The 25,411-nt window shown below is 43.6% G+C and overlaps 2 protein-coding genes across 7 annotated transcripts in view; one reads left to right on the forward strand and one right to left on the reverse strand.

Moving 5' to 3' along the window:
• On the reverse strand, window positions 1-25,018 carry ANKRD66 (ankyrin repeat domain 66). Of its 4 annotated transcripts, XM_047735074.1 has the most exons (5): window positions 24,910-25,018; window positions 23,509-23,512; window positions 6,601-6,774; window positions 4,594-4,822; window positions 1-575 (listed from the first exon to the last, which is right to left on the reverse strand). In XM_047735074.1, exons 3-5 carry the CDS (start codon window positions 6,761-6,763, stop codon window positions 374-376), a joined length of 594 nt encoding a protein of 197 aa, XP_047591030.1. In that variant the 5' UTR covers window positions 6,764-6,774; window positions 23,509-23,512; window positions 24,910-25,018; the 3' UTR covers window positions 1-373. The 4 variants fall into 4 exon arrangements, with proteins under 4 accessions (XP_047591030.1, XP_047591028.1, XP_047591029.1 ...); XM_047735072.1 differs by lacking the exons at window positions 23,509-23,512; window positions 24,910-25,018 and adding an exon at window positions 22,215-22,280; XM_047735073.1 differs by lacking the exons at window positions 23,509-23,512; window positions 24,910-25,018 and adding an exon at window positions 13,296-13,337.
• The window catches only part of PLA2G7 (phospholipase A2 group VII), a 43,724-nt gene continuing 42,384 nt past the window's right edge, over window positions 24,072-25,411 (forward strand). Inside the window, exon 1 of one of the 3 annotated variants that reach the window (XM_047735055.1) lies at window positions 24,072-24,324. The gene's annotated coding sequence lies outside the window, so the exon portion shown is untranslated. The remainder of the gene's footprint in view (window positions 24,325-25,411) is intronic. The other 2 variants (XM_047735057.1, XM_047735059.1) reach the window with 2 other exon arrangements.

The raw sequence follows: 25,411 nt of genomic DNA on the forward strand, positions 1-25,411 counted from the left end.
CATCTCAACAATCAGGTTCCCTTAGGGAGAGTGCTTTCATTGCCTCCTGAAATTCTGTAACAACACAGCAGGGCCAGAGGATGCTGACAGGGCAAATTACTGGTGACCACGTACAAGCAGCGAACAGTCGGCCGTTCCTTGCAATTCCTGGGGACAGTGCGCCTCAGCAGGGAGGCAGCTGCTCCAGCAGAGAACACCCAGCAAGGCTTCAGATCCAATGGCAAGTGCTGAGCTACCAAAAGAAGTCATCTGGGTAACGGTCTCTAAGTAACATCACATAATGACGGTACAGGTCTCACAACTCCTATTCTGGTCCAGGGACAGTCCCCCGCAGCCGACCTGCATGGTAGAGACGCCGAGGATGCTGTCCTTCTCACTCCCGTCTCTCCTTCATATGGCCAGGCCTGGTGGGGGCTCGAATTGTTTTATTCATTTTCTTATCAGTGTTTCGATTCGAGGAAGGGAGAGACAACTCCAGCTCCCTTTTCTTGGCATCCCAGTCTTCATCCTGCTGGTCCAGAGGCAGCCCTTTCTGCCTGGCGGTGCGCCGGTGGTCCTGGCACTCGGGCTCAGCCCTGGAGAGGGAGAAGATGGTGGCTCTCAGCTCCCGGCTGGCCAGGAGAGCCTGTCCCCTCTGCAGCATGGGCCCCTCTTCCCACCCTCTGCACCCAGGCTGGCCACGACAGCAGTCCAGGAGAGAAGGAAGGAGGCCGAGCTCCAGCATCTCCCAGTGCACCTGTAGGATGCCTCAGACACTAAGGACATGACTGTGACACGGAGGAAAGTGGCAAGCCCCTGAGTGGGACATTCATAGAATCAAGGACAGGCACTTAGCCTGAGGAAGGGGCTGCTAATTCTAAAGCATTCACATGTACAGAGCCTCCAGAATCTTAGCAGGAGGCGGCTTTCCTTCATTTCTATTCCCATTGTATTTTATCCTGATTATAAAACCATGTCTGTTTGTCGTGTAAGATTTTAAAGTATGGAAATATATACAAAAGAAATAAAAAGGACTCGTAATCACATATGTATGGTATGTGTAGATGGATTTGTGGAAAGAATAGCGAGATGATCTATACGGACAGATGATAGATATGGAACAATAGAATAGATAATATGGAAATAGGTGAATCAATCATCATATACACATGGACAAGGGGAAACATACGAAAGTATGGTCTGAAGTAAAGTGCAAAAAGCACGGTTCAATGAGAAGAGAGCAAACCTGTTTGCCCCTCAGTCCGCATCCCTTCAACAAGCTAGAAGTGACCGCTCTTTATTTAGACCATATAGAATAGCTCCTCCGCCCTGTTCTTTCCACCTTCGCCACTTTCTAACCTGTATTTATGCTATTTCTGTAAACAAGGATCTCCTCTCTTGGGAACTTAATGTCCAGCTCTGTCTCTGATTCAACTCTAAATCCTTTTTAGCAACTGGTTCAAAGCCATCTGCATGGTAGGGCTCAAAAATATTTGTTGAAAGAGAGATTTACTCGGAAAAGGGTCAAATACTATCTAGGCTTCTTCTGAAGTTCTCTTATATCCTTTCTCTTCATCACCCTAGCCCAGGAGCCCCCCTGCTTGCAACAAGAGGCATTAGGAAATTCCTCCTGGTCCTTGTCCCCCCACTATCTCTGCACGTCCTCACACATCCACACACCCTATGCACATTTCCAACTTGATGCCTTCACTCCAAATCAAGAATCTTTCTCCCTCCTTCATTAGTCAGATCTTAGCTGTCTTTCAAGGTCCAGATTAATTTTTCCTTAATCAGGATCCCTTCTCTCTGAACCCTGTAAACTGTTGAAAAAGAAGTTCCTCTTGGAAGATGACAATCACTAGAAATGACTTTCGCGTGATGTGGCTGACCTTTGTTGTTTTTGTCTGCTCAGCTCTGCCTGCCCACTTTTCCTCATACTGACAACCCCCCACTCTTTGGAGAACCACTCCTCCTCCGCTTCAGTTGTGCTGGGATCATGTGTCACCCTCGTCCACCCACTAATCACCAGGGAGGGGTTGGGATTTTTGCAGAAAGAGTCAACCGAGGACAGCCAAGGACAGGATCCTGAGGAATTTCAGCCTCTTTCAGGCATGCGAGAATAGGAGCTCAAGAAAATCATGAGAAGAAATGATGAGACAGGTGAAGGAGAAATAGGAGAGAACAGCACCAGAGAAGAGAACGAGTTTTTCAAAGAGACATGCCAAAAGAGAAGAGTAACCAGATATCAAAATAAGTGCAGGGAAGATGGGAGTTGGGAAGAGGCCATTGATTTAGCAACAGAGATTTCCCTGGATGAGCGCTGATTCCGTACAACACGGAAAAGAAATGCAAAGGTGGGTGAGGAAGACACCCACATAGATTAACATTTAATCACATAGATTGACATTTAAGTAGCACAGAAATGCAGGAAGAGATCCAGCCCCATGTAGGCCCCCATGCTCAGCGTGCAGTCTCCGTAAGACTCTCTTTCCTCCTCCCTCTGCACCTTCCCCTCCCCTCTCAAATAAAGAAATAAATCTTAAAAAAAAAAATGCAGGAAGAAGAAACAGCAGACAGTAGAAGGACCTCTAAATATTTGTGTGTTTGTTCAATAAGATCTATTTGAACATGTTCAAAGGCCACAGAGGACTGAGGGGGAAGGAATAGAAAAAAGCTAAAAATACAGGAGAATAAAAGATGCAACAAAGAATACAGGGATGATGACGTTGTAGGAGAGATAAAGGTTTGGGTCAGGGTCCATAAGGAGGGACAACATGAAGGAAGAGGTTTAAATGTATAAACCCTTGACTTCAATACTCTCTATGCAGTAGAAAGCCCACTTTCTGAGGGACAGGCTGGGGAGATGCGGATGTGAACTGTCAGCAAAGGAGCAGGACAGGGAGACAGATCACCAAACTGTTCCGAGGGCTCAGCTGAAGATAGAAATCCCAGAACTTCTGGCGGTACCTATGAAATTATTTGTGGGCTTTTCTTTCCCAGATCAAGCACAGGCACGGAGAAGACGGAGACTGAGACAAGGCTGGGAATTCTGGGTCACATGGTACGGGAGGATGAAGGGTTGAAAATTTAAGAATCCTGCAAAGAGAGGGGAAGAGGTGGTGTATCATGGTGTCCCATTGGCAGACAGATGGAAAATCGTGAAACCTTCAGTCTGGGATCAATTGGGAGGGAAAGAAGTTGAATGAGAAGAGGTCTGCAAGTAAATAGCTGTGTGGTGATCCAGGAACCGGCAAAATGAAGAGAGGGAGCTATGGTTGCAGAGTGATATGTTAGAGTTTTTAGAAGTTCAGAGAACAGTGTTGTAGGTGCTGAGGTCCACAATGGTTGGAGGTCACTGAACGTAGGAGATGGTGCAGGATTAGGGAGAAGAGTCTTCAAGTTAGGACTCAAGGTTCTCCTTCTTTTACCCCCCAAATCAACTTGATTATGCTTTGGAATATTTTTTTAAAGATTTTATTTGTTTACTTGACAGAGACAGAGCACAAGCAGGGGGAGCAGCTGGTGGAGGGAGAGGGAAAAGCAGGCTTCCCGCTGAGCAGGGAGACTGACATGGGGCTTGATTCCAGGACCCCAGGACCATAACCCGAGCCAAAGGCAGGCTCTTAACCAACTGAGCCACCCAGGCACTCCTGATTTTGAAAATTTTTAATGCAGACATCACTGTTAAGAGAAGGTCTCTTGGGTTACTCCTACAGATATCTAATCTCATCATAAGCAACTCTTTTAATAGTTTAACTTCCAGAAGATAACTTCATTTGCAAATTCTTACAAGGGCATTATACAGTCATTCCCCCTTCCCACCCTGAGCGGCCCTATAGATAGATTTGCTATGGATCTTATTTTGGTTTTCAAGCAACTCTGCCCTCATTCAATTACTTTACTGCCTCTTATATGAATTACCTATTAACTCAACCAGATTATAAATTTCCCAATTCCATCCCTCCCAATGCTGTACCTGTCAAGTAAATAATTGATATTTAATTCTATTTGAATGCAGTGGGTGAGAGAAAAAATTAACAACTGCTAGAAAATTCATGATCTTTGGTGACTGTATGAGTAGAAGATTCGTAGATGAATAGAAGTTTTAAAAGGTAGAAGGGCCCTTACCGCTGAGAGCCTAATTCACCAGCTTCATTTTTGATATGAGAAACCTGAGGATCAGCAAGGTGACTTAAAAATACCCAAGGTCACACAGATAATTGGAATACCTTTCAAGAATCTGAAGGGGCTCCATGAATCTTGTACCATGACCCATTTCAAGCTTGTGTCCCACCTCTCTTATCTGAGATAATTTTTGTATAATCTAAAGCAATAATTTTAAGTTATATATTGTTAAAATTATTGTAAATATGTGTCATGATAATTGTAATTTTAGCATCATATAAAAATAGTAGATTTCACATCATCTAAAACAATATAGTTTCCACCCAAACTAGTCATTTCGGGGAAAAGAAATAAAAACAACTCAAACGACAGTGGGCTGAATTTGCTTCTTTCATTTTCATGGACCACAGACCACTGAGTTGGCAAAGACCTTGACTCCAGGCTCCTCTTTCTCTGTCATTTCTCTAACAGGAAATAAATGAAACTTACTTCTCCAGGAAGGCCACACAGGCGGTCTGCCCGTAGATCTGTGCAATCCTCTTTGGCGTGTCTCCAAAGAAGTCGGGGGCATCGATGGGGGCATGCAGTCCATGGAGAACTTTGAGCACATTCACATGGCCTGACTCAGCTGCAAAATGAGCTGCGTTCCAGCCCACATCAGTTACCAGGCAGGGCCTGGCTCCATGTTCTAGAAGGACCTGCATCACCTCCATGTGCCCTTAGATGTAGCAAGAAGAAACAGGAGGAGGTTGAGATTAAAATGTCTCTGCCCCAATGAGGCCAGAGATGGCCTAGATAGGATAAAAGAAGGGATGACATTTGCTTTGGGACCCTTCCAGTCTCCTAGCATCCTCCCCTCCTCCTTCTCCCTCTCTTACTGAGGACTCAGTGCTCCACCCTCAACTCATGAACCTTGCTCCCTCCAGAGTTCTGGGCTCTGCAAAGATTCCCTCTACTCCCTCCAGGGCACTCCCTTTCCCCATCCATTCCCACAGGCCCTTCCTAGGAATCTTGCTTCCCCGAATCACCCTACACAAGCCCATGTGGGCACTGGTAGGGCTCATTGCACTTTTGGCAGTTTCAGGGGTGATTCAAAAGCAAGTATTTTGCAACAATATGGATGGAACTTGAGGGTGTTAGGCTAAATGAAGTAAGCCAGATAGAGAAAGAGAAATATTATATGATCTCACTTATATGTGGAATCTAAAAAAACAAAGGGACACCAAGATCACAGGTACAGTGAACAAGAGGTGGGGGAGGGGGAGGGGTTGAAGAAATGGGCACAGGGATCAAAGGGTACAAACATCAGTTATAAAATAAATCAGTCCTGGGGATGCAATGTACAGCAGGGTGACTGTAGTTAGTAATCCTGTCTTGCATATTTGATAGCTGCTAAGAGATCTTAAAAGTTATCACAAGAAATTTTTTGTAAAAAAAAAAAAAACTACAACTTTTTTTATAACTACATGTGGTGATGGATTTTAACTTCACTTAAAGTGAAGTTGTGGTGTCATTTCATAATATCTACAAAAATTTAATTATGTTGTATACCTGAAACTGATATGTTGTATATCAATTATACCTCAATAAAAAATATTTTAAGTCCCACTTACTTTATAGCTAGCGCAGATTAAAAACACACAGTTTGGGGTCCAATAGGTGTGGACTCATACCTCCCAGTAAGTACCACTTGCTAAGTGTGGAATCCCAGACAAGAAACAGAGGTCTGAGGCTCAGGTTTCCTCATTTGTAAGTAAAAAGTGTTATGACTCACCTCCCCAAGTTCTTTTGAAGTCCAAAGGAAACCACAACCAAAGGCTGCACACCATGCTACCCAGCACACAGCAAATGTTCACTAAAAGCTTCTTTAGTATAACTACCCTCACTTTGTGCTCAAATTTCTGCAAAATTCTCCCAACTGATTTCTCTGAAGCCAGTCTTGCTTCCTGCCAATCTATTCTTCATACAGAAATCAAAACAGGTTTTTTAAAAGCAAAGTTGACTGTAACACTGTCTTCCTTAATGTTCTTCAATGGTATTCTATTGCTGAAGGGCTTGACAAGCCCAATGGCTGAATTTTTGCACACTACCCTCCTCCAGTTCTGTAACTGAGCCATGTGAGGCATGGAGGATACAGCAATGAACAAGACAGAGTCCCTGTCCTACCTTCCCTGTTGGAGGTCAAGAGGGCAGAGCAGTAATATTACTTGAGAGCAAACTATGAGCTGGCACCGTGCACCCATCATCTTACTGAATCATCACCATAAGACTCCCAGGTAATCACTGTTCCCATTATGTAGGTGAATAAATTAAAGCCTAGAGATATTAAATAAGTTGCTTAAGTTGCTACAACCAGTAAGTGGTGGGGCCAGGGTTGATATGCTCCATTTAGCTCTCAAGTGATGCCCTTTCCTCTACCTACACAGGCTACTGACTGGTAACTCCATGAACGGTGGACTCAAGGGGATGGACTCTACCCAGGCAGTGCCCACTCACCTTTGATTGCCGCCCAGTGAAGGGGGGTTCGGTCATTCCAGTCCACATCCTTGTAGTTTGGGTCACAGAGACCTTTTTTCAAAATCTTTCTCACTAAATTGTAGTCCCCTGAAGCCACAGCCTGGTGGAGCTTTGTCATGTCTGACATTTTGGTCAATTCCATGACAAAAACAACTGTGGGAAAAACATACCGCTTAGGAAATTCTCAACAATTCTTTATTCCCAGTAAGTGATTCCATAGGATTCCTTATCATTTACTTCCTTTCTTACCTCACAAATTTGCATGTGTGTGTGTTCTACTGAGGGTGCATTCGGATTTCAGCCACTGTGGTTAGTATATGCCAGTCCCCTGCGAAGAACTGTCAATGGCTCCCCTCTGCCTACAGGAATACAGGATGAGCTCAAGGGCTGGGATTTTCTATTTGGCCTCAAAATACTTTTCAGTGCTATTCCCTACTTCTATTCCAAAGTGCTAGTAGTATGGTTCTGAATCAGTTGTGTAATTCTGTGTGTTACCTTTTTCATCTATAGCATGGGTATAATTTGCCAGAGTTGTTGTCAGGATCCAAGGACAATCCATGTGAAAAATGTACTGACTGAACACAGAGCAGGTACTCCACAGAAATTTAATACTATTGGCACACCAATTCAGATGGACAAGATGTAAACATGCAAACAAAATGCCTACAAATTTTTTTACATTAAGACATAAACCAACAATTCTCAAACTATAGTCTACAGAGGCTTAGGAATCCTGACTCGTTCAGAAGAACCATGAGGTCAAAACTATTTTCATTATAATTTTAAAATGTCATTGGCCTTGTTCACTGTGCTGACATTCATCCTGATAGTTCAAAAGCAGCAATGTAGAAAGCAGCTGGTACCTTAGCACAAAGCAAGGCAGTGGCAATGACACCGAACTAGATTAGCAGTCATGACATTCACCAGCAGAGAGTCCAAAAAAAAAAAAAAGAAAGAAAAAAAGCAGCTAGTTTCAATAAAGACACTAAAGTAGTGAGAGTTATTTTTTTGAATAAATGTTAACCCTTGATTACATGACTTAATAAAAATGATTTTAAAATATTGTATAACGAAATGTGTCAACATATGGAAAGTCTGCATAACTCTGTGAACAAACGATAAGCATATGATGTTACAAAAATCATGCCTGGGTAAAGAGACCCATTCAAGATAGGACAATGGATTTAAGTGAGAAGTATGAAAAGTACACTGAGATTGTTTCAGATTCCAACTTAGTTGTAAAGCATGACCCCCATCCAGCTTTGGTGTAGTATCCAAGACAAATATCCACAGTTATCTGGAAAGGTTATAAGATACTTTACCCTTTTCCAATTTTATATATGTGTGGAACCAGATTTTCTTTCTATATTTCTTTTTTTTTTTTTTTAAGATTTTATTTATTTATTTATTTGACAGAGAGAGAGAGAGAGAGAGAACACAAGCAGGGGAAGCCACAGGCAGGAGAGGGAAAAGCAGGCTTCCTGCTGAGCAGAGAGCCTACATGGGGCTCCATCCAGGATCCTGGGATTATAACTTGAGCCAAAGACAAAGGCTTAACTGACTGTGCCGCCCAGGTGCCCCTTCTTTCTGTATTTCAACGAAAACAACAAATTGAATGCAGAAGACCTAAGAATCCAGCTGTCTCCTATTGAACCACATAGTAAAGAAATTCGACTACAGACACGCATATTTACATACATGCGTAATAAAGATGCTGTTCTCACTTCTTTTGCCTTAGAAAATATATCATTTTTCATAAAAATATCATTCATGTTACTGTATATCATGCTTATTATGATTTTTAAGTGATGTAATAAACATTTAAATTTTTTCTCAGTATTAATTTCTAATAAATTAAATATTGATAACTGTAATCCATATAAACATAAGCTTTCTGGGTTCTCAGTAGTTTTTAAGAGTGTAAAGGAGGGACGCCTCGGTGGCTCAGTTGGTTAAGCAGCTGCCTTCGGCTCAGGTCATGATCCCGGCGTCCTGGGATCGAGTCCCACATCGGGCTCCTTGCTTGGCGGGGAGCCTGCTTCTCCCTCTCCCTCTGCCTCTGCCTGCCACTCTGTCTGCCTGTGCTCACTCTCGCTTCTCTCTCTATGACAAATAAATAAATAAAATCTTTAAAAAAAAAAAAAAAGAGTGTAAAGGAATCCTAAAACCAAACGTTTGAGAATTACTGACATAAACATAAAATAAAATATAGATTAAAAAATATAGACAAAAAATTTTTTAAAAAACATAAAATAAGGGGCTTGGGCAGAAGAAAAGAATAAGGGGGGCCAGGAGGAATGTCTCTCTGACCCCAGCAAGTTGAGATCTCAAGAAGAGTTTGGAGTCAGCCAGACACACCGTGGCCCAGCAGCAGCACCACCCTGGATTTGACTAGAAATTAGAATTCTTGAGCCTCATATCAGACCTACTGATGTCACTGAAATATGAGGACACCCCTAGAGTGAGATAGAAGTATATAACTCAGTTAACATGCTATCTCTGAGGTGTTCTGATGGCAGTGCCTGGGGAGAGAGGGAAAGGACCATTCCCCAGGACTAGGAAGTAAAAGGCACCCTTTTTCTGAAAGTGACCTAAGCTGGGTCCAGAAGGGGTGAGTAAGAGTCATCTTAGGCACTGGCAGTGGGGGAAGATCCAACTCAGGCACAGCGTATCTACGGGGGAGGCAAAGGGCAAGCAGCTCCAACTCTGATGTACAGACCAAGGATAAATAAATGTTTCCTGTAAAGGGCTGGTTACAAAATTTTTTAGCCAAAATCAGGCCAAGAGGCAAGAAACAAGACTATTATGTAACATTACATAACTATTATGAAATAAGAGAAAAATTCCAGCCAAGGGTGGGCCATCCTGGGAGAAGAAGGGGTGGGGGTGGTGGGTGAGCATGCTTTGTGCTCAGTAGCCCTCAGCTGGAGATGTTCTCAGGGGGCAAGGCAAACAGCTCTAGGGGGAGGGGTCTGGCTGGTAGGGTGGTCATTCTCCTTCCACCTCAGTGGCACCCAGATCCCAGCATACTGTTTCTCCTTTCCAAGAGCCCAACCATTTCAAGCTAAAAGCTCGAGGGAGGCAAGGTGACTTGGTTGAATTAACTCTACTGCTCAGTGACCAGAAATTGCCAACAGCATAGTTCCCAAAATGTAGGTGGTGACCAGCAGGGCCCTGGGCAGAGGCTAGGCACAGCTTTGGGCTCAGCAGACAAGTGCTAGGAGCAGAGGAGGGAGCAGTTGGCTCTCCAAAGCTCACAGGGAAAGCCCACAGAAGGCCACCATCATAGGAGGTGACCATGAGCCACACTTGGCCTGTAGACCATAGTTTACCAACCTCTGGTCCATATAAAGTATCTGGGATATTGGTAAAATGCAGATTCTGGTCTAAGATGAGGCCTGAGATCATCATTTATGACAAGTCCCTACCACAACCCCCAGTTTATAGACCACACTGAATAGCCATGTCTCTCAGGCTCTAAGGCAGTGGGGAGACCTGAGGTAAGGGAGAGTCAGTAAGGATGTAGCTGCTGTTCTTCTCTGAAGAACTACATGAGAGTTACTGGTGGGTTTAAAAAAAAAAAAAAAAAAATGGAGGCCTGGGCCTCAGCTGAAGTGCTTCAGAATCTTTAACTGTATCAGACAAGAACATGCTTTTTTGCATGAAGCAAGCACTCGGTCCATGCTAGGTAACAGAAGACGACATGGGATGCACTTGGTCTTTTTGGCTGATTTGTTTTGGTAGAAAATTCTTATACTGGAGCATTGGATGAATGTTAAATAGTAAGCAGAAGTACTAGCAGATTTCTAACCTGCAGCTGTCACATAAAGCCAAACCGGTTCTAGAGTCAGTGTCTTGAAGCCCCTGCTTGCTTGCCTTTCACACAAACCTTTGAGCAGGTTTACGCTAAAATCAGCCCATTTGTTTCACACTTGAGTTCACACCAAACCAATCCTAAAAACCCATATGGAAATAAACGCAAGGGACTCAGAATAGGCAAAACAATCTTGCAAAACAACGAACAATGAATCTTGGAGCACTGAAAAAAATAAAATAAAGTTTAAATAAATAAAAAAAAAGAACAAAGTAGGAGGACTCAGACTTCCTGATTTCTAAACGGACTTCAGAGCTACAGTAATCAGCGTGTGATAGGAATGAAGTACATTCATTGTACTTGTGGTACGTACATATGGCATTAAGATAGATATATGAGAGGAATGGGATAGACTTGAGAGTCCAGAAATAAATGCTTACATTTATGGTCCATTGGTTTTCAGTGAAGGTGCCAGGAAAAGTCAATGAGGAAAAATTATCTTTCCAAATGGTACTGACGCCATTGGATAGTCACATGCACAAGAATGAAGTCAATCCTTTCCCTCAGGCCATATACAAAACTTAACTTAAAATGGATTACAGAGGGGCGCCTGGGTGGCTCAGTGGGTTAAGCCTCTGCCTTCGGCTCAGGTCATGATCCCAAGGTCCTAGGATCGAGCCCCACATCGGGCTCTCTGCTCCGTGGGGAGCCTGCTTCCTCCTCTCTCTCTCTCTGCCTGCCTCTCTGCCTACTTGTGATCTCTGTCTGTCAAATAAATAAATAAAATCTTTAAAAAAAAAATGGATTACAGACCTACAGGTGCCTGGGTGGCTCAACTGAATGAGCGTCCCACTCTTGGTTTCAGCTCAGGTCCTGATCTCAGGGTCCTGGGATCGTACCCTGCATCAGGCTCTGTGCTCAGTGTTGAGTCCACTTGTCCCTCTCCCTCTGCTCCTTCCCTATCTGTTCTCTCTCTGTGTGTGTCTTAAATAAGTAAGTACATACATACATAAAATTTTTTAAAAATTGGATTCCATTTTAAAAAATGGATTACAGACCTAAACATAAGACCTTAAACAAAATTCTTAGAAGAAAACACGGAGTAAATCATCACATAGCATTAGGCACTGGTCCATAGTTACGACAACAAAAACATATGCCACAAAAGAAAAAATAAACAAATAAGCTGGATTTCACCAAAATTAAGAACTTCTTTTTTTCTGTAAACAGTACCTTTGAAAAAGTATGAAAGCAACTACAGGATGGGAGAAAATACTTGCAAATTATATATCTGATAAGAGACTTGCATCCAGAATACATACAGAACTCTTACAATTCAACAATAAAACAATAGCTCAATTAAAAATGGCCAAGGAGGGGCGCCTGGGTGGCTCAGTGGGTTAAGCCGCTGCCTTTGGCTCAGGTCATGATCCCAGGTCCTGGGTTCAAGCCCCACATCGGGCTTTCTGCTCAGCAGGGAGTCTGCTTCCTCTTCTCTCTCTGCCTGCCTCTCTGCCTACTTGTGATTTCTCTCTGTCAAATAAATAAATAAAATCTTTTTAAAAAAAAAATGGCCAAGGAATATAAACAGAAGTTTCTCCAAAATAATGTGCTCACAGAAATACGTCCCAAATAATAAGCATGTGAAAAGATGCACAACCTCATTAGTCATGAAGGAAATGCAAATCAAAGCCACACTGACACACGGCTCACACCCTCCGAGATAGCTGTAATCAAAAAGAGAGACAATATGAGGGTCGGTGAGGATGCAGAGAAGTTGAACCCCTCATACACGTGGTAGGAATATAAAATGGAGAAACTGCTCTGGTAGTACTTCAAAAAGTTAACACTCAGGTCATAATCTCAGAGTCCTGGGATTGAGTCCCACATAGGGCTTTCTGCTCGGTGGGGAGCCTGCTGTCTTCTCTCTCTCTCTGCTTGCCTCTCTGCCTACTTGTGATCTCTGTCTGTCCAATAAATAAATAAAATCTTGAAAAAAAAAGTTAGACATAGAGTTATATGACCTGTAACTCCACACTTAGATATATACCTAAAAGAAATGAAAATAAAGGTTTATAAATGTGCATATAAATGTGCATATAAATGTTTACAAGCAGCATAACTCATAATAGCCAAAAAGTGGAAACAACCTAAATGTCCATTAGTGGATGCATGCATGAATAAAGTGTGGGAGCTCACACATATGCTATTATCTTACACTAAAACACCAACAAAGTACTGACACCTGCTGCAATATAGTGGAACCTTGGAAACATGCAAAATGAAAGAAGCAAGGCGCAAGAGACCCCATATAGCATAACTGCATTTATGTGAAACGTCCAGAACAGGCAAATCCATAGATACAGAGAGTAGAGTATTGGTTGCCTAGAACTGGAATGCGGTGGGGATAGGAAGCAACTCCCAGTGATTGGATTGGATTTCTTTGCGGGGCGATGAAATGTTCTAAAATTAGACAGTGGAGAGTGGTGCTTTCATAACTTGGAATATATTAAAAGTCACTAAATTGTGTATTATAACTAAATGAATTGTATCGTATGTGGATTATATCTCAATAAAGCTGTTTTAAAAATAAATAATAGTATTAGAGATTTCCTTAAAAAAATTATTTGTAAAAAAAAAAAAAACACCCAATTGACTAACCTACAACTGACTACTGAAATTTTGCAAATTTTCCTTCACCTAAATCTTCATATATTTCATTAAGTATATGTGAAAGTCTGTCTTTCTGGTACAGGTGTCTAAATGTAAAAAACTAGTAGTAGATAGAAGTGTCGATAAACATGAATGATCTGTAATAAGTAGTAAACATCTGAAGGCAGGATAATATAAAAATACTTACTATCTTGTTTGAAATCTGAGGTGCTCAGCACTGGCAGGCGTCTTAAGGGTCAGAACTCTGTTGTGTTCACGCCATGGAAACTGGCCCCTCCTTCCTCATTAAAGCTTGCCAATCAATGTCAGCTTCCGGAGAGGGGTGCCCGCTGGTGAAGGAGGGGGGCTGCCGCTCTGACTCCACCCAATCTGGCCAGCATTCCCAGTCTGTTTCTGGTCCTTGACAGCTTCTCTCCAAATAGCATTTGATCAAAATGCATGAAAATTGGGTTGTGGGGAGGGGGGAAGATTGCCAGTCCACAGGGGACTGTGAGGGAGATAAGCTGCTTGGTAACCACGATGGGGTGGTGGAGACAATGGGGCTCCTCACTTTCAGACCCAGGGGTGAGATCTTGGAAGTCCCTTAACTTTGCTGAAACTCTTATTTCTCACCAATAAAATGAGGTTTTAACACTTTTCTTATAAGGCAATGGAAGGTGAGTAACTGAAATAATTTATACAGCGTCTGGAACAGGGTAGAGGAAGAAAGGGAGGGAGGGAGAAAATCTTCAGGTCCTTTCTCCTTGTCTCTTCTTTTTGATTCCTTATTCTAGCATCACGTATCTTTATGATGATGCTGGTCTAAGAGGACTTCTTCCGGCCTTCCTCTTGCCTCCCTCCTATCCTTCCTTCCTTCTCTTCCTTCTTCTTCCCCTTTTCCTCCTCCTTCTCCCCCCACCTCCCTCCTTCCTCCTCCTCCCCCTTCTTCCTCCCCTTCCCCCTCCTCCCCCTTCCTCCTACTCCCTCTTCCTCCTACTTCCCCCTCCTCCGCTTCTCCCCCCAGCTCCTCTTCCTCCCCCTCCCCTTTCTCTCTTCTCTCTATTTTCTTTCCCCTTCCCTTTCTCTGGTACCTTTCTCCCCACATGTATTTATTGAATGCCTTATATCTGCCAGACACTGTGTTGGGCCTCTGGAGAACAAGGCACTGGTGTTCCTTTCTTCTTTGAGAAGAGAGTCCAAAGTAAAAGACAGAATATTGAAAAGCATTTACCATGCAAATTCAGTATCCCATTAGCAGGGATATAATTCTTGTATTATACAAATAATATTTTTGTAAGATGAGGATTTATCTTGGTCTTACTTTTATAAAGCTTGTGTGCCATTTGTATCGACATTTTAATTTTTTCAGATTGTGACTGAATGAATAACTTCCATCTGGGGTTAATGTCAAAAATCTACCCTCAAAGGTCTCTTGCTCATATTGTGAGGGGTGGCAGAGACCACTGGGCAATACCTGTGGCCTAGCTATTGGTCTTTGTTCACCCCGGCTCAGACACTGAGACTAACATTTCTGACTGAGGTGACCTCCATGGAGTATCTTGTCCATAGAAACCATTTTTAGGGACACCTGGGTGGCTCAGTGGGTTAAAGCCTCTGCCTTTGGCTCAGGTTATGATCTCAGGGTCCTGGGATCGAGCCCCGCATTGGGCTCTCTGCTCAACGGGGAGCCTGCTTCCCCCAGTCTCTCTCTCTGCCTGCCTCTCTGTCTGTCAAATAAATAAATAAAATCTTTAAAAAAAAAACAATTTTAGATCTGGGAGAGATTCTAGAAATCATGATTCAAAAATTCATTTTAGAGATGAGAATGTTGGGACCCGTTGACATCCTGTTATTTAATTCAAGTCACACTGCTACTGTGTTTCAGTACATGGCTTATCATCTCTCTCACCCTAACCAGGGTAGATGCACGGTGACCACAAGTTCAAGGGTGGGCTGGGCTGTTTTGTCATTCCCTTTCATATTTACTGCTTACTGTTGCCCCCTGCTCAGGACACTGCAATTTTATTTTCTTCTACCTTCCCCCAATTCGAAAGAAGATAATAATAACAGACCCATAGAGACTTTGTCCTCAAACCAATAGTTGTGAAGGAGGTGATACAATGAGGTAGACAGAATGGTGACGTGGCACCTGGGAAGGATAAGGAATGAGATATTTATTGAATGCCTTTGTGCATTAGGTATCGCCCTCATGTTTTAGGGACATTACTCATCAATATTTTATTTATTTATTTGAGAGAGAAAGAGAGAGCACAAAGGCAGAAGGAGAGGGAGAAGCCAGCTCCCCACTGAACAAGGAGCCTAATGTGAGGCTCGATCCCAGGACCCTAAGAACACAACCTGAGCTAAAGGCAGATGCTTAACTGATTGAGCCACCCAGGCACTCATTCCTCATCAGTCTTAATATCAAGTTTGGAATATAGTTTGCCCAGGAAGAAACTGAGGCTCAGAAGACTTAAGCATACTCAGGCCAGATCTGTCTACTGCTGGTGGAGGGCTGAATGTGAGAGCTGGTCAGACTCAGCTCCTGACAGTGTTACTGTTGGAGCCAGATGTCAGGGAGGTTCCAGGGTTCCTATATCTGAAACTGTGGAGGTGAGTGTCAGGTTCCGATTGTGGCTGCCAAATCATGTGTTCCCTTCTGTCTATGTCAATCCTGTAGGAGCTTTCACGGAGCCTCCTAGTCAAAGAGGGGATCTTTGGTGCCCGTCAGTCCTTCAACCTAGCATCTCCTGTCCAGACATTTCAAGGCACTGCACTGTGCTTTTCAGGGTTTCTGAAATCTTACTTTCACCTCACTAAATAGTCCCTGATCCAACACTCATCAAGTCATCCAGGTCGAGGATGCCACATGCTTCCTGCCAGGATCTGGGCCAATAAAGTAGAAATTCTACCAGCAAATGGGAGGCCCCAACATGGAGTCCAGAATGGCTGCATGTAAAGTGGGTTAAACACAGAAGACCTAGGTGAAAAGGAGGCCAGATCCTGGAGAGCCATGCTTGCCCTGTCAGGATATCTGGACTTCACTTCTCCCCATGTACAACAGGAAACATTGGCAGTGTCTGAGTGGGGAAGGCAAATAATCTTAAGTCCACATTTTTAGACAGTTTGCCACGAGGAGTTGTAATGTGTGCACAGAAAGACTTAGAAAGCCATAAAAATGCATACACAGCGATTCAGGAAATCCATTTCCAGGGATCTATCACAAAGAAATAATTAAAAATAGGCACAAGGGTTAAAATGTAAGGATCATCGCTGAAGTGCTATTTCAAAAACTAAAAATGATGAATAACCCAAATTTCTAGTAAGTAACTCAAATTTCAGTAAGGGAAAATATTATGTAGTCTCTTAAACTGATACTACCGATGTGTATCTGTTGGTTTGGTAAAATATTAGGATATTAGGAATATGCTGCTAAATTAAAATAGGATCTTACAAAATGACCAATAATTTGGTATATGTATGTTCTTGCTTGTGTAGAGAAATGGTTAATGGGATATAAACCAAATTGGTATTAAAAACCATTTTTCCGGGGCACCTGGGTGGCTCAGTGGGTTAAGCCGCTGCCTTCGGCTCAGGTCACAATCTCGGGGTCCTGGGATTGAGTCCCGCATCGGGCTCTCTGCTCGGCAGGGAGCCTGCTTCCCTCTCTCTCTCTCTCTGCCTGCCTCTCCATCTACTTGTGATCTCTCTCTGTCAAATAAATAAAATCTAAAAAAAAAAAAAAAAAAAAAAAAACAAAAAACATTTTTCCGGGGATGCCTTGGTGGCTCAGTTGGTTAAGTGTCTGCCTTCGGCTCAGGTCATGATCCCAGGGTCCTGGGATCCAGCCCCACATCGGGGTCCCTGCTCAGTGGAGGTTCTGCTTCTCTCTCTCTCTCTCTCTCAAATAAATAAATAAAATCTTAAAAAAAATTTTTTTTCATATAATGAGCATGTGTGACTTATGTAAACAAAAGAAACATTTTGTAATTGTCAAGGGTAGAGCTTCTGAGGACGTTGATTAACATAGTGATGGCAGGAATGGGAAGGAGGGTGTTGCTGACACCGTGTCTGTAGGCTCACATAACTTGGCCACTGGATAATAAAGCCAGGTCACGGGGCACCTGGGTAGCTCAGTGGGTTAAGCCTGTGCCTTCGACTCAGGTCATGATCTCAGGGTCCTGGGATTGAGCCCCACATTGGGCTCTCTGCTCAGCAGGGAGCCTGCTTCCCCCTCTTTCTCTGCCTGCCTCTCTGCCTACTTGTGGTCTCTCTCTCTATATATAAATAAAATCTTAAAAAACAAAAACAAACCAGGTCACCCTGAAGCACAGTGTCACTAACAGTAACCTGGGAGTCCTGGATGTAGCACAATGCTTCCTACATCTTGATTGAGGGTTAGTAAGGTTATCAATGACTTGGGCAAGAAAAAATGTCCTGAAGACCAGTTTGACAAGCCAGATCATCTAGCCCAACTACTGAACACATACAAACAAGTCACTGGTGATATCATCAGTTTCAGGGTCTTTAAGTAAACCGAGTCTACAAAGGCTATGTAGACACTGCCAAAGAAGAAGGAAGGCTTAGCCTGGCATTGGATAATGAGTCCTGGAATTGGCTAAAATATTGAGTAAAAGATCCTTTAGAACTTCAGAGACATGACCATTTGGGACCTGTCGTCTTCTAGAAGTGAGTGCTTTACCTCTGCAGTCTTGTGCTTCAAACTCCTTCCTCTGACCATGACATTGTACCTTTCCACTTCTGTCACTCTGCCACAGGGTAGTTTCTTCCAACCCACTCAAGTCACCAATGTTTTTCAGTTCCTCCTGGTTATTCATGTCACGTATGTATGTGTATACTGATACATGAATTCTCTTTCCCATATGCGTGCAGATGTATAAATGTGTGTGTCTGTGTATATACATAAATAGATACATTTCAGTGACTCGCTCTGTTTGCCAAACATTGTTCTAAGCAACTTACGTGAATCATCCCTTTTAGTTCTTAGTGCAGCCCTCTGATACAAGTGCTATTATTATTTCTATTGTGCAGATTAGAAAGCTGAGGGGTTAAAAGGCTATGTAACTTGCCAAAGGCTTTTAGAGCTAGGAAAGTTAGAGCTGGGTTCAAGCCCAGGCCTGTCTGACTCAGCCCTTTTAATTATTGCACTATATCTGGAAGATATGGACCAAATGTTCAGTAATTACTTAATCAGGTTAGGACCCCCCCTTTCAGTGTTGTTACTTTGTTTTGTTTAGATTTTTAACAGGAAAGTATTATGACATCTTAACTACGAAAAAAATCTTCTTTCAAATGGCCATCAGTTCCCTTAATTTCTTTGCCTATGGCCAGTCCGCTCTCCAGTTTTCTAAGACAGATAAGCATCTACGGCCTCGTTCCTGGAACAGCAAACATCACTGGGGACACACAGGACCAGACCAACTGACTCCATGATTAAGGAGGGAATTCCGGCTGCAGGAGGCTCAGAAAGTTTCAAGCACCCTCAGGCAGGGCCCAGGAACAGTCCCCAGATTGTCACTCTGCTCAAGCCCTCTCACCCAAGCTACAGCCCTATCTCTCTCCTTTGATTCTCCATCAGATATCTTAAAGGTGGGCTACACTCCCTGTCCTTGTATCTCCACTTCTTCTCTTTTTTTTTTTTTTTTTAAGATTTTATTTATTTATTTGACAGAGAGAGATCACAAGTAGACAGAGAGGCAGGCAGAGAGAGAGAGGGAAGCAGGCTTCTTGCTGAGCAGAGAGCCCGATGCAGGACTCGATCCCAGGACCCTGAGATCATGACCTGAGCCGAAGGCAGCGGCTTAACCCACTGAGCCACCCAGGCGCCCCTCCACTTCTTCTCTTTACTGACCCTCTGCCTTCACCCCTCTATTACGATGCAATTAGTTTTAGCGGTTGCCACGCCTTCCTTATTACTGAGCCTCCCGACCCTTCCTTCGGTCTTCATTCCTTCTATCTAATCAACAGTGTTGGTGATATGTACCTTCTAAAACCTCTTTTCTCTATTGACTTCTGCAGAGCTTCTCTCTCCCATTCCCTATCCTCACTTTGACTAACCTCTCTCAGTTTCATTCCATAATTCCTCTTCCTCCTCCTGTCCATGACTGTGATGTTCTTCAGAATTCTGTCTTCTACCTCTGCTTCCTCTGCAAACCCTCAACGGCTAATCTCATGCGTTCCCAACATTTTCACTTCCAAATAAATGACTTCTGCCCAGAGCCCAAGACTGAGCTTCAGACCTGCGTAACCAACGGCCCAGAAGATGGTTCTACCCAGATGTGCTAGCTCACTGTAGGGAAAGAAAAGCTCATTTTATAGCATTTGCTGATTTCTGTGGCATGAAACCTCCCTCTGGCTGATTTCAAGCTACCAGTGTGAAGTCACTGAATACAGAGCTGGAAAGAAATGTGCACAGACAGCTTCTGAGCAGGAATAAGTCAACTCCACCCACCACTTGTTTGGCCTCGTGTCCCAGGGCAAAGGCTTTCAAACATTTTTTTGACACACGGTAGAAAACACATTCTGTGTCAGTTACCTATGTATGTGTACAGTGAAAACAGAGCTTCTGGGAGACAACACTTAACTTTACTGCACGTGAAATACTTTAAAATCTATCATGTTCCATTTCATTAAAAATATATGTGTCAGGGCACCTGGGTGGCTCAGTCAGTTAAGGATCCTACTCGTGATCTCAGCTCAGGTCTTGATCTCAGGGTTGTGAGTTCAAGCCCCTGGAGCCTAGTTAACTCTAAAACAAAATTTGTCTCAACTCATCAAGTACAATGGTTCATGACTCCCAATTTAAAAACATCAACCCCAGGTCTTTCAAACTCAGTGTATTCAGAATTGTGTTTATTGTCTCACTTTTCCAACCTGTTGCTTTCCCCAACTTTCTTTTCTCAATTAATGGTTCCATCACCTACCTGGTTTCCCCAGCTGGAAATTTCAGGGCCATTGTGGACTAATCCCTCTGCTGTCTCCTTCACCCCTTGCTGATATCTCATAAGTGGGTCTTCTTATCTCAGTTCCCACTGTCACTGTCCTAGTTATATCATCGTGACCTTTCACCCCAGAGCCTCCTAATTCAGCCCCTCTTTTCAGTTTCCTCCAATCTCAATGCATCTTTTTTCAGTTCAAAATTGTCGTCCAGAAACCAGTAATGCTACTGCTTACAGATGTAAGCAATGGTTTCCCATTGCCCCTAAGATATTTTGCATTCATTTAGAAAACATTTTGGGGGGTTGGGGTGGCAACAACTGTGTGCTAGGCTCCATATTGGATGCAGGGGAATAAAAATGACACAGACCCCATGCTTAAGGAGCTCACAGTCTAAACTCCATTGCATCACTCAGAAGACTCTTAGTTGTGCCAACTAACTTTGTCATCCTTCTCTTCTGTGCCATCCTATCTATACACCTGAGGCTTGCTGACGGCTAAATGTCAAGTTCCCAAGAACTATCATTCACGTTTAGGTCCCTGTGCCTTTGCTCATGTAGTTCCACATTCTGTTCCAGCACTCCACACGCTCTTGCCCTCTTTCTTCCAGGTGACCTCCTACTCATTCACACATGCCACTCTCTTGGGGAAGCTTTCCTTTTCACAAATTCCTATTCTTCAGAAGTTGTAAATACTTAATCACTCTAATCATGCACATACTTCAAATAGTTAAATTGTTCTGAAATACTAAAACAGAAAAGCCAGGCCCTCCCACCTCAGCCCACACCAACCACAGTCAGGTTCCCCCAAGATCATCACTCTTAACAATTTTTCTTGTTGGAATTCTGGTGACCTCCATGTGTTTCCAAAAGAATATGCTAGACTATTATTTCTTGGTGTATCATCTTAGGAACTGGCTATCTAATTGCTAGTAGGAAAGTGAGCATTTATTTCACAAACCCACTGGCCCTATCTCTTCTCTTGCCTGAGCCTCCTGATAGAATTGTATCTGTATATTCAGGCCCTCTGCTGCTCTCCCCTCTGCAGAACTACTATGCGTTACTATGCATTTTCTTCGTCCTACCAGCTTAGTATCCCTTGACTCTCAGTTTTCTAAAATGAGACCTTTAGTAACCCAACCTACTGTCCACCCTGCTCCCCACTTCTACTTCCTTCTACCTGCCTACCTTTATTTTCACATTGAAAAAAATTAATCATATTTTCATTCTTTTGTATAATCATGGCTAATTCTACTTTGGCTTGTTTATAAGGTGATTCTAAAAGTTGAAAACCAATGAGCAATGTTCCCACTATGATATTATGTGAATATTGTTCCTTATGGTCTAGTGGAGCACTCTGATTACACTCTCTTCTCTGGGTCATTCAGAGAGGTATATTTTTGGATTTCTAGCTTAAATGTAGTCTCTGGGGGCACCTGAGTGGCTCAGTGGGTTAGACCTCCACCTTCGGCTCGGGTCATGATCTCAGGGTCCTGGAACCAAGCCCCGCATAGGGCTCTCTGTTCCGTGGGGAATCTGCTTCCTTCTCTCTCTGCCTGCCTCTCTGCCTACTTGTGATCTCTGTCAAATAAATAAATAAATAAAATCTTAAAAAAAAATAAATGTAGTCTCTGTGTTTAGCTACCACTCAGCAGTTCAAAATCAGTCTATTATAAGCTGTGTCACCCTAGTAGTATGCCTTTTCTGGGCATTTCTTCCCTTGGAGTTCCTACTTTTAACTTACTAAATTTTAAATTTAATTAACTTAATGTTTTAATTTTTTGTTCGCATTCATCACCATCTAAGAACCTCAGGGCTTTCCAAGTTCCCAATCATACTTTCAGTTTTATTGAATCCCATTTTTCTCCTCCAGTTTATTATTTTTATCAGGATGAGTTGGCTTCCAGGCTAGGCCTAGTTATCAACCTGGAATTCCCTTGTTCAGTTCATCTGTGTTGGAGCCTCATTTTTCTTGGATCGCCGACTTCAACCCTTTCCAAGGATAATTAACAACTCACTCCTCTGAATTTTCACAGTCCTGTGCTTATCTGATTGGATAGCACTCTGTATTGTGATTTTCTTAGCTTGCAGGTCACAGTTGGAAGTAGTAAGTAACATAAGGTTGGGCCTTAATAAACACTATTTGAAAATACTACTAAGCACATTATTACCATTTAATCCAATATCTTGATTGAGGGGAGAGTCATCACTTTTGCTTATATTGAAGAGGTACATAAACACTGCTATGTTGATGGAAACAGGAGTGAAAAATAAGAAATAGCTCAACAAAGAATCAACTTATAAAAACAAGTACACAATTTTTTCCCATTTACTACATAATATTAAAATGAAATCCACATCAGATCCACTTTTTAATCAGTATGTCCTTGAAAATTTGCCATTCTTTTGGAATGTGAGGCCCCATTCTTTATTAATTTCACCAGACTGGGTTTGCCAGGTAAAAGAAAAAAAAAAGGATGCCCAATTAAATTTGAACTTCAGATAAGCAATGAAAGATTTTTAGTATAAGTATGTCCCAAATATTGAATGGAATATACTTACATATATATTATATATATATATCTATATTTATATTTATATAAACATTTATATGTAATATATTTATATACATTTATATGTAATATATTTATATGTTATATATATATACATATATATATTAGCTTTTTGTTGTTTATCTGAAATTCAATTTTAACTGGGTATCCTGTTTTGGTGTTTTTTTGTTTTGTTTTGTTTTGTTTTGTTTTGTTTTTTGCTAAATCTGGCAACCCTACCTGGGTATTTTCTCCGGGCACTAACCTGCTAACTGCCACCATTGTCTTTCCATCGAGAATCTGGTCTGATTTTGATGGGGAAAGCATAGAGCTGGCATTGAAAGAAACCAGCAAAATATATCCTACCTGCCTTCTAGACCTGCTTCCAAAGCCCGTCACCTTGATAGGTGTGATGTTGAGGCTCCAGCTTCTTCATTTGGTCTTAAGGTCAAAAAGAGGAGGTCCTTAGAGATCTCTTAAGTAGGGCAAATGTACCCTTTTGCATTAGTATTCATATTACATTAATATCACAGGAAGTACAGGGAAATGTCATTAAGCTGATGCAGTTTTATTTAAAATTTCCCTATGGTTAGGTTTAGATAAGTCACTGCTTCTTTAAAGACACTGATAGTAAGATAACAGCCTGAATGTTCCCCCAGGTGCCCGCTCTGTCCTAGCATTTCAGCCTCTGACTCTTGTATTTTGATTAGCTCCATTTTACTGATGACGAAACTGAGAAGCAGAAAGGATTAAAAAAAAAAAAAAAACTGGTGCAAGTCATGCCACTAAGTGCGAGAAATGAGCTCTAATCCGTGCCCTGTTACCACAGAGTCCTCAGAATAAAAGTAAAATAAATTTCATCTGCAGGTACGTCACCTCACTAAAACCCAAAAACCACTATTTAATAAAATACAGAACTCTCCTAAGGCTGTCCATGAATTTCCAACTGTTTTCCTGGAGTCTCTAAATGAAGCTTTAAATGAATACGTTTTAACGAGAAAGTGGATCGAGGAGAAAGCGTTGGAAAACGAAGGAGGGAATTTCAGTTAAACCCCAAGGAACTGGATTAAACTGAGTTACGAAATTGCCCCTTCTTCCCGCATTTCCCGTCATAATGTCCTTCTGATCACCCTCCCCAGCCCCTCCACGCAGAAATGAAACTGACACAGCCCTCCAGCCTTCCAGCCCCGGGCCCAGAGCACGCATTTCTTAGTCGGGATCTAACGCACCGGGCACGGAACTGGGGACTGGACACCCGTATTTCAGATTACACGGGGAAGCGGGGTAACTGGAAAGTTGGTAGGACAGACCAGGTTGGCTTGATGTCGAGGGAAGCAGGGAGCAGATCTGATCCGAAAGGAGTCTGAGAAGAGAAATCGGGAGGCACAGCAACAGCCCCAAGCACGTTGAGGTCCACCCCTGGGCGTGTTAAATTATCCGGAGGGTGCGGGTTGCGGGACCACGGCTGGGGAGGGTGCTGGGTGCGCCTGAGCGAGCCGGTGCCGGAGTGCCTCTGCCTGCGGAGGCCGGCGGCCACACGCTCCTCCCCGTCCCTCCTCCCGCGGCGCCAGGGCGGACTTGGAGCGCCCAGCAGACTCGCAGCCCACCCACCCGCCGCGCGCCCGCGGGGACTGCGGCTGGCAGAAGCCCGCAGCGCTGGCGGCTAGCAGCAGTCGGGGTCCGCACGCTCCGGTGGGGGGGCCCTGGTTCTGGCAAGCAGCTCACCCGGGTGAGGAGGCAGCGCGGGGCGAGGCGGGAGGCCGCAGAGGTTCGGGGGGCGCGCTGGGCTCGGGCTGGGGCTGCGCGGCGCGGGAGGACGGCGACCCTAGAGCGGCCAAGGCCACGGGCGCGGGGGAGGGGGGGGGCTAGAGGGGACGGGAACCGCACCACCTCCTGCCAGGGGCAGGGGAAGCGAGTCGGACCCCTGCCCCCTCGCGACAGCGCTGGGATCTTTGCGGGGAGGGTGACGGAATTCGAACCCAGTTCTTTTCAAATCTTTTCCGGAGGAGGCAACCTTGGGAAGGCCTGGGGAGGCAACCTAAGAATTCGGTACCGAGAGGGAATCAGGTCAGGGGAGCAGGGAACGCACGGAGATTTCTTATCTCTAGATCTCCGCTGGGACAAAACAAGGAACGCCTCTCTGCGGAACACTGCATTTTCCGGAGCCCAGTTCAGAGCAGCTGTTGTAGGAACAGAATTACAAAAACAGAGCACTCTCTCTGTTGTGCTCGCCTGCGCCGCACATCTCAGAGCTCCCCCACCAAGGCTCAGATAAGATCCTGCTCTATCTGGAGTAAAAGGGAAGCTTACTTACAGAAAGACAGATCAGGCCTCAGAGAACCTTGTCTTCCCCCATCACACTCGGGAGTTTGTGGTGGAAGTTTCTAGCTCCCCAAACTAAAAGAGGTCAGGCTTGCATTGAGACCTGCGGTTCTTGGGGTTGCTGCAGAGGTGATGAGGAAGGACGCCGCAGACCTGTGTGGGAATCAGAAAAGGGCCTTGCAGGGGGTTTTTTTGAAGGACACAGAAGCTCAGGTTTAGGAGAGCTTTGTGTGAACACACCAGTCTTGTGTAAATTACCTTTGACCCAAGTGAGAACCCTGAGCTGAGAGCCTGGTATGTTAAGTAGGAGCTGGTAAGTGTATTCCATAAAGCGTTGACAGTCGCACAAGGCTCAGGACAAAATCGTGGGCTCCCATGCCACTCAGGGACCCAGGCATTAAGTATGGGCCACCACAAGCGCAGGTGAGCTGCTGGCATCCCAGCGGCTTACCTCACAGAGGGAATTCTGGTGGTCCCCTAGAAGCTGGTGAGAG

Source organism: Lutra lutra, chromosome 6 (assembly GCF_902655055.1).
Source record: "Lutra lutra chromosome 6, mLutLut1.2, whole genome shotgun sequence".
Classification (NCBI taxonomy): Eukaryota; Metazoa; Chordata; class Mammalia; order Carnivora; family Mustelidae; genus Lutra; species Lutra lutra.

Bases quoted from the DNA above. Each gene is read 5' to 3' on its own strand.
- ANKRD66 (XM_047735072.1), bottom strand. From the start codon at position 22,278: ATGTACCTCTTCAATATAAGCAAAAGTGATGACTCTCCCCTCAATCAA. The intron at 6,775-22,214 runs GTAATAATGTGC...TTTTTCCCACAG, and splicing joins TCAAGATATTGGATTAAATG to TTGTTTTTGTCATGGAATTG. The intron at 576-4,593 runs GTAAGTTTCATT...CTCCCTCTCCAG, and splicing joins TGTGTGGCCTTCCTGGAGAA to GGCTGAGCCCGAGTGCCAGG.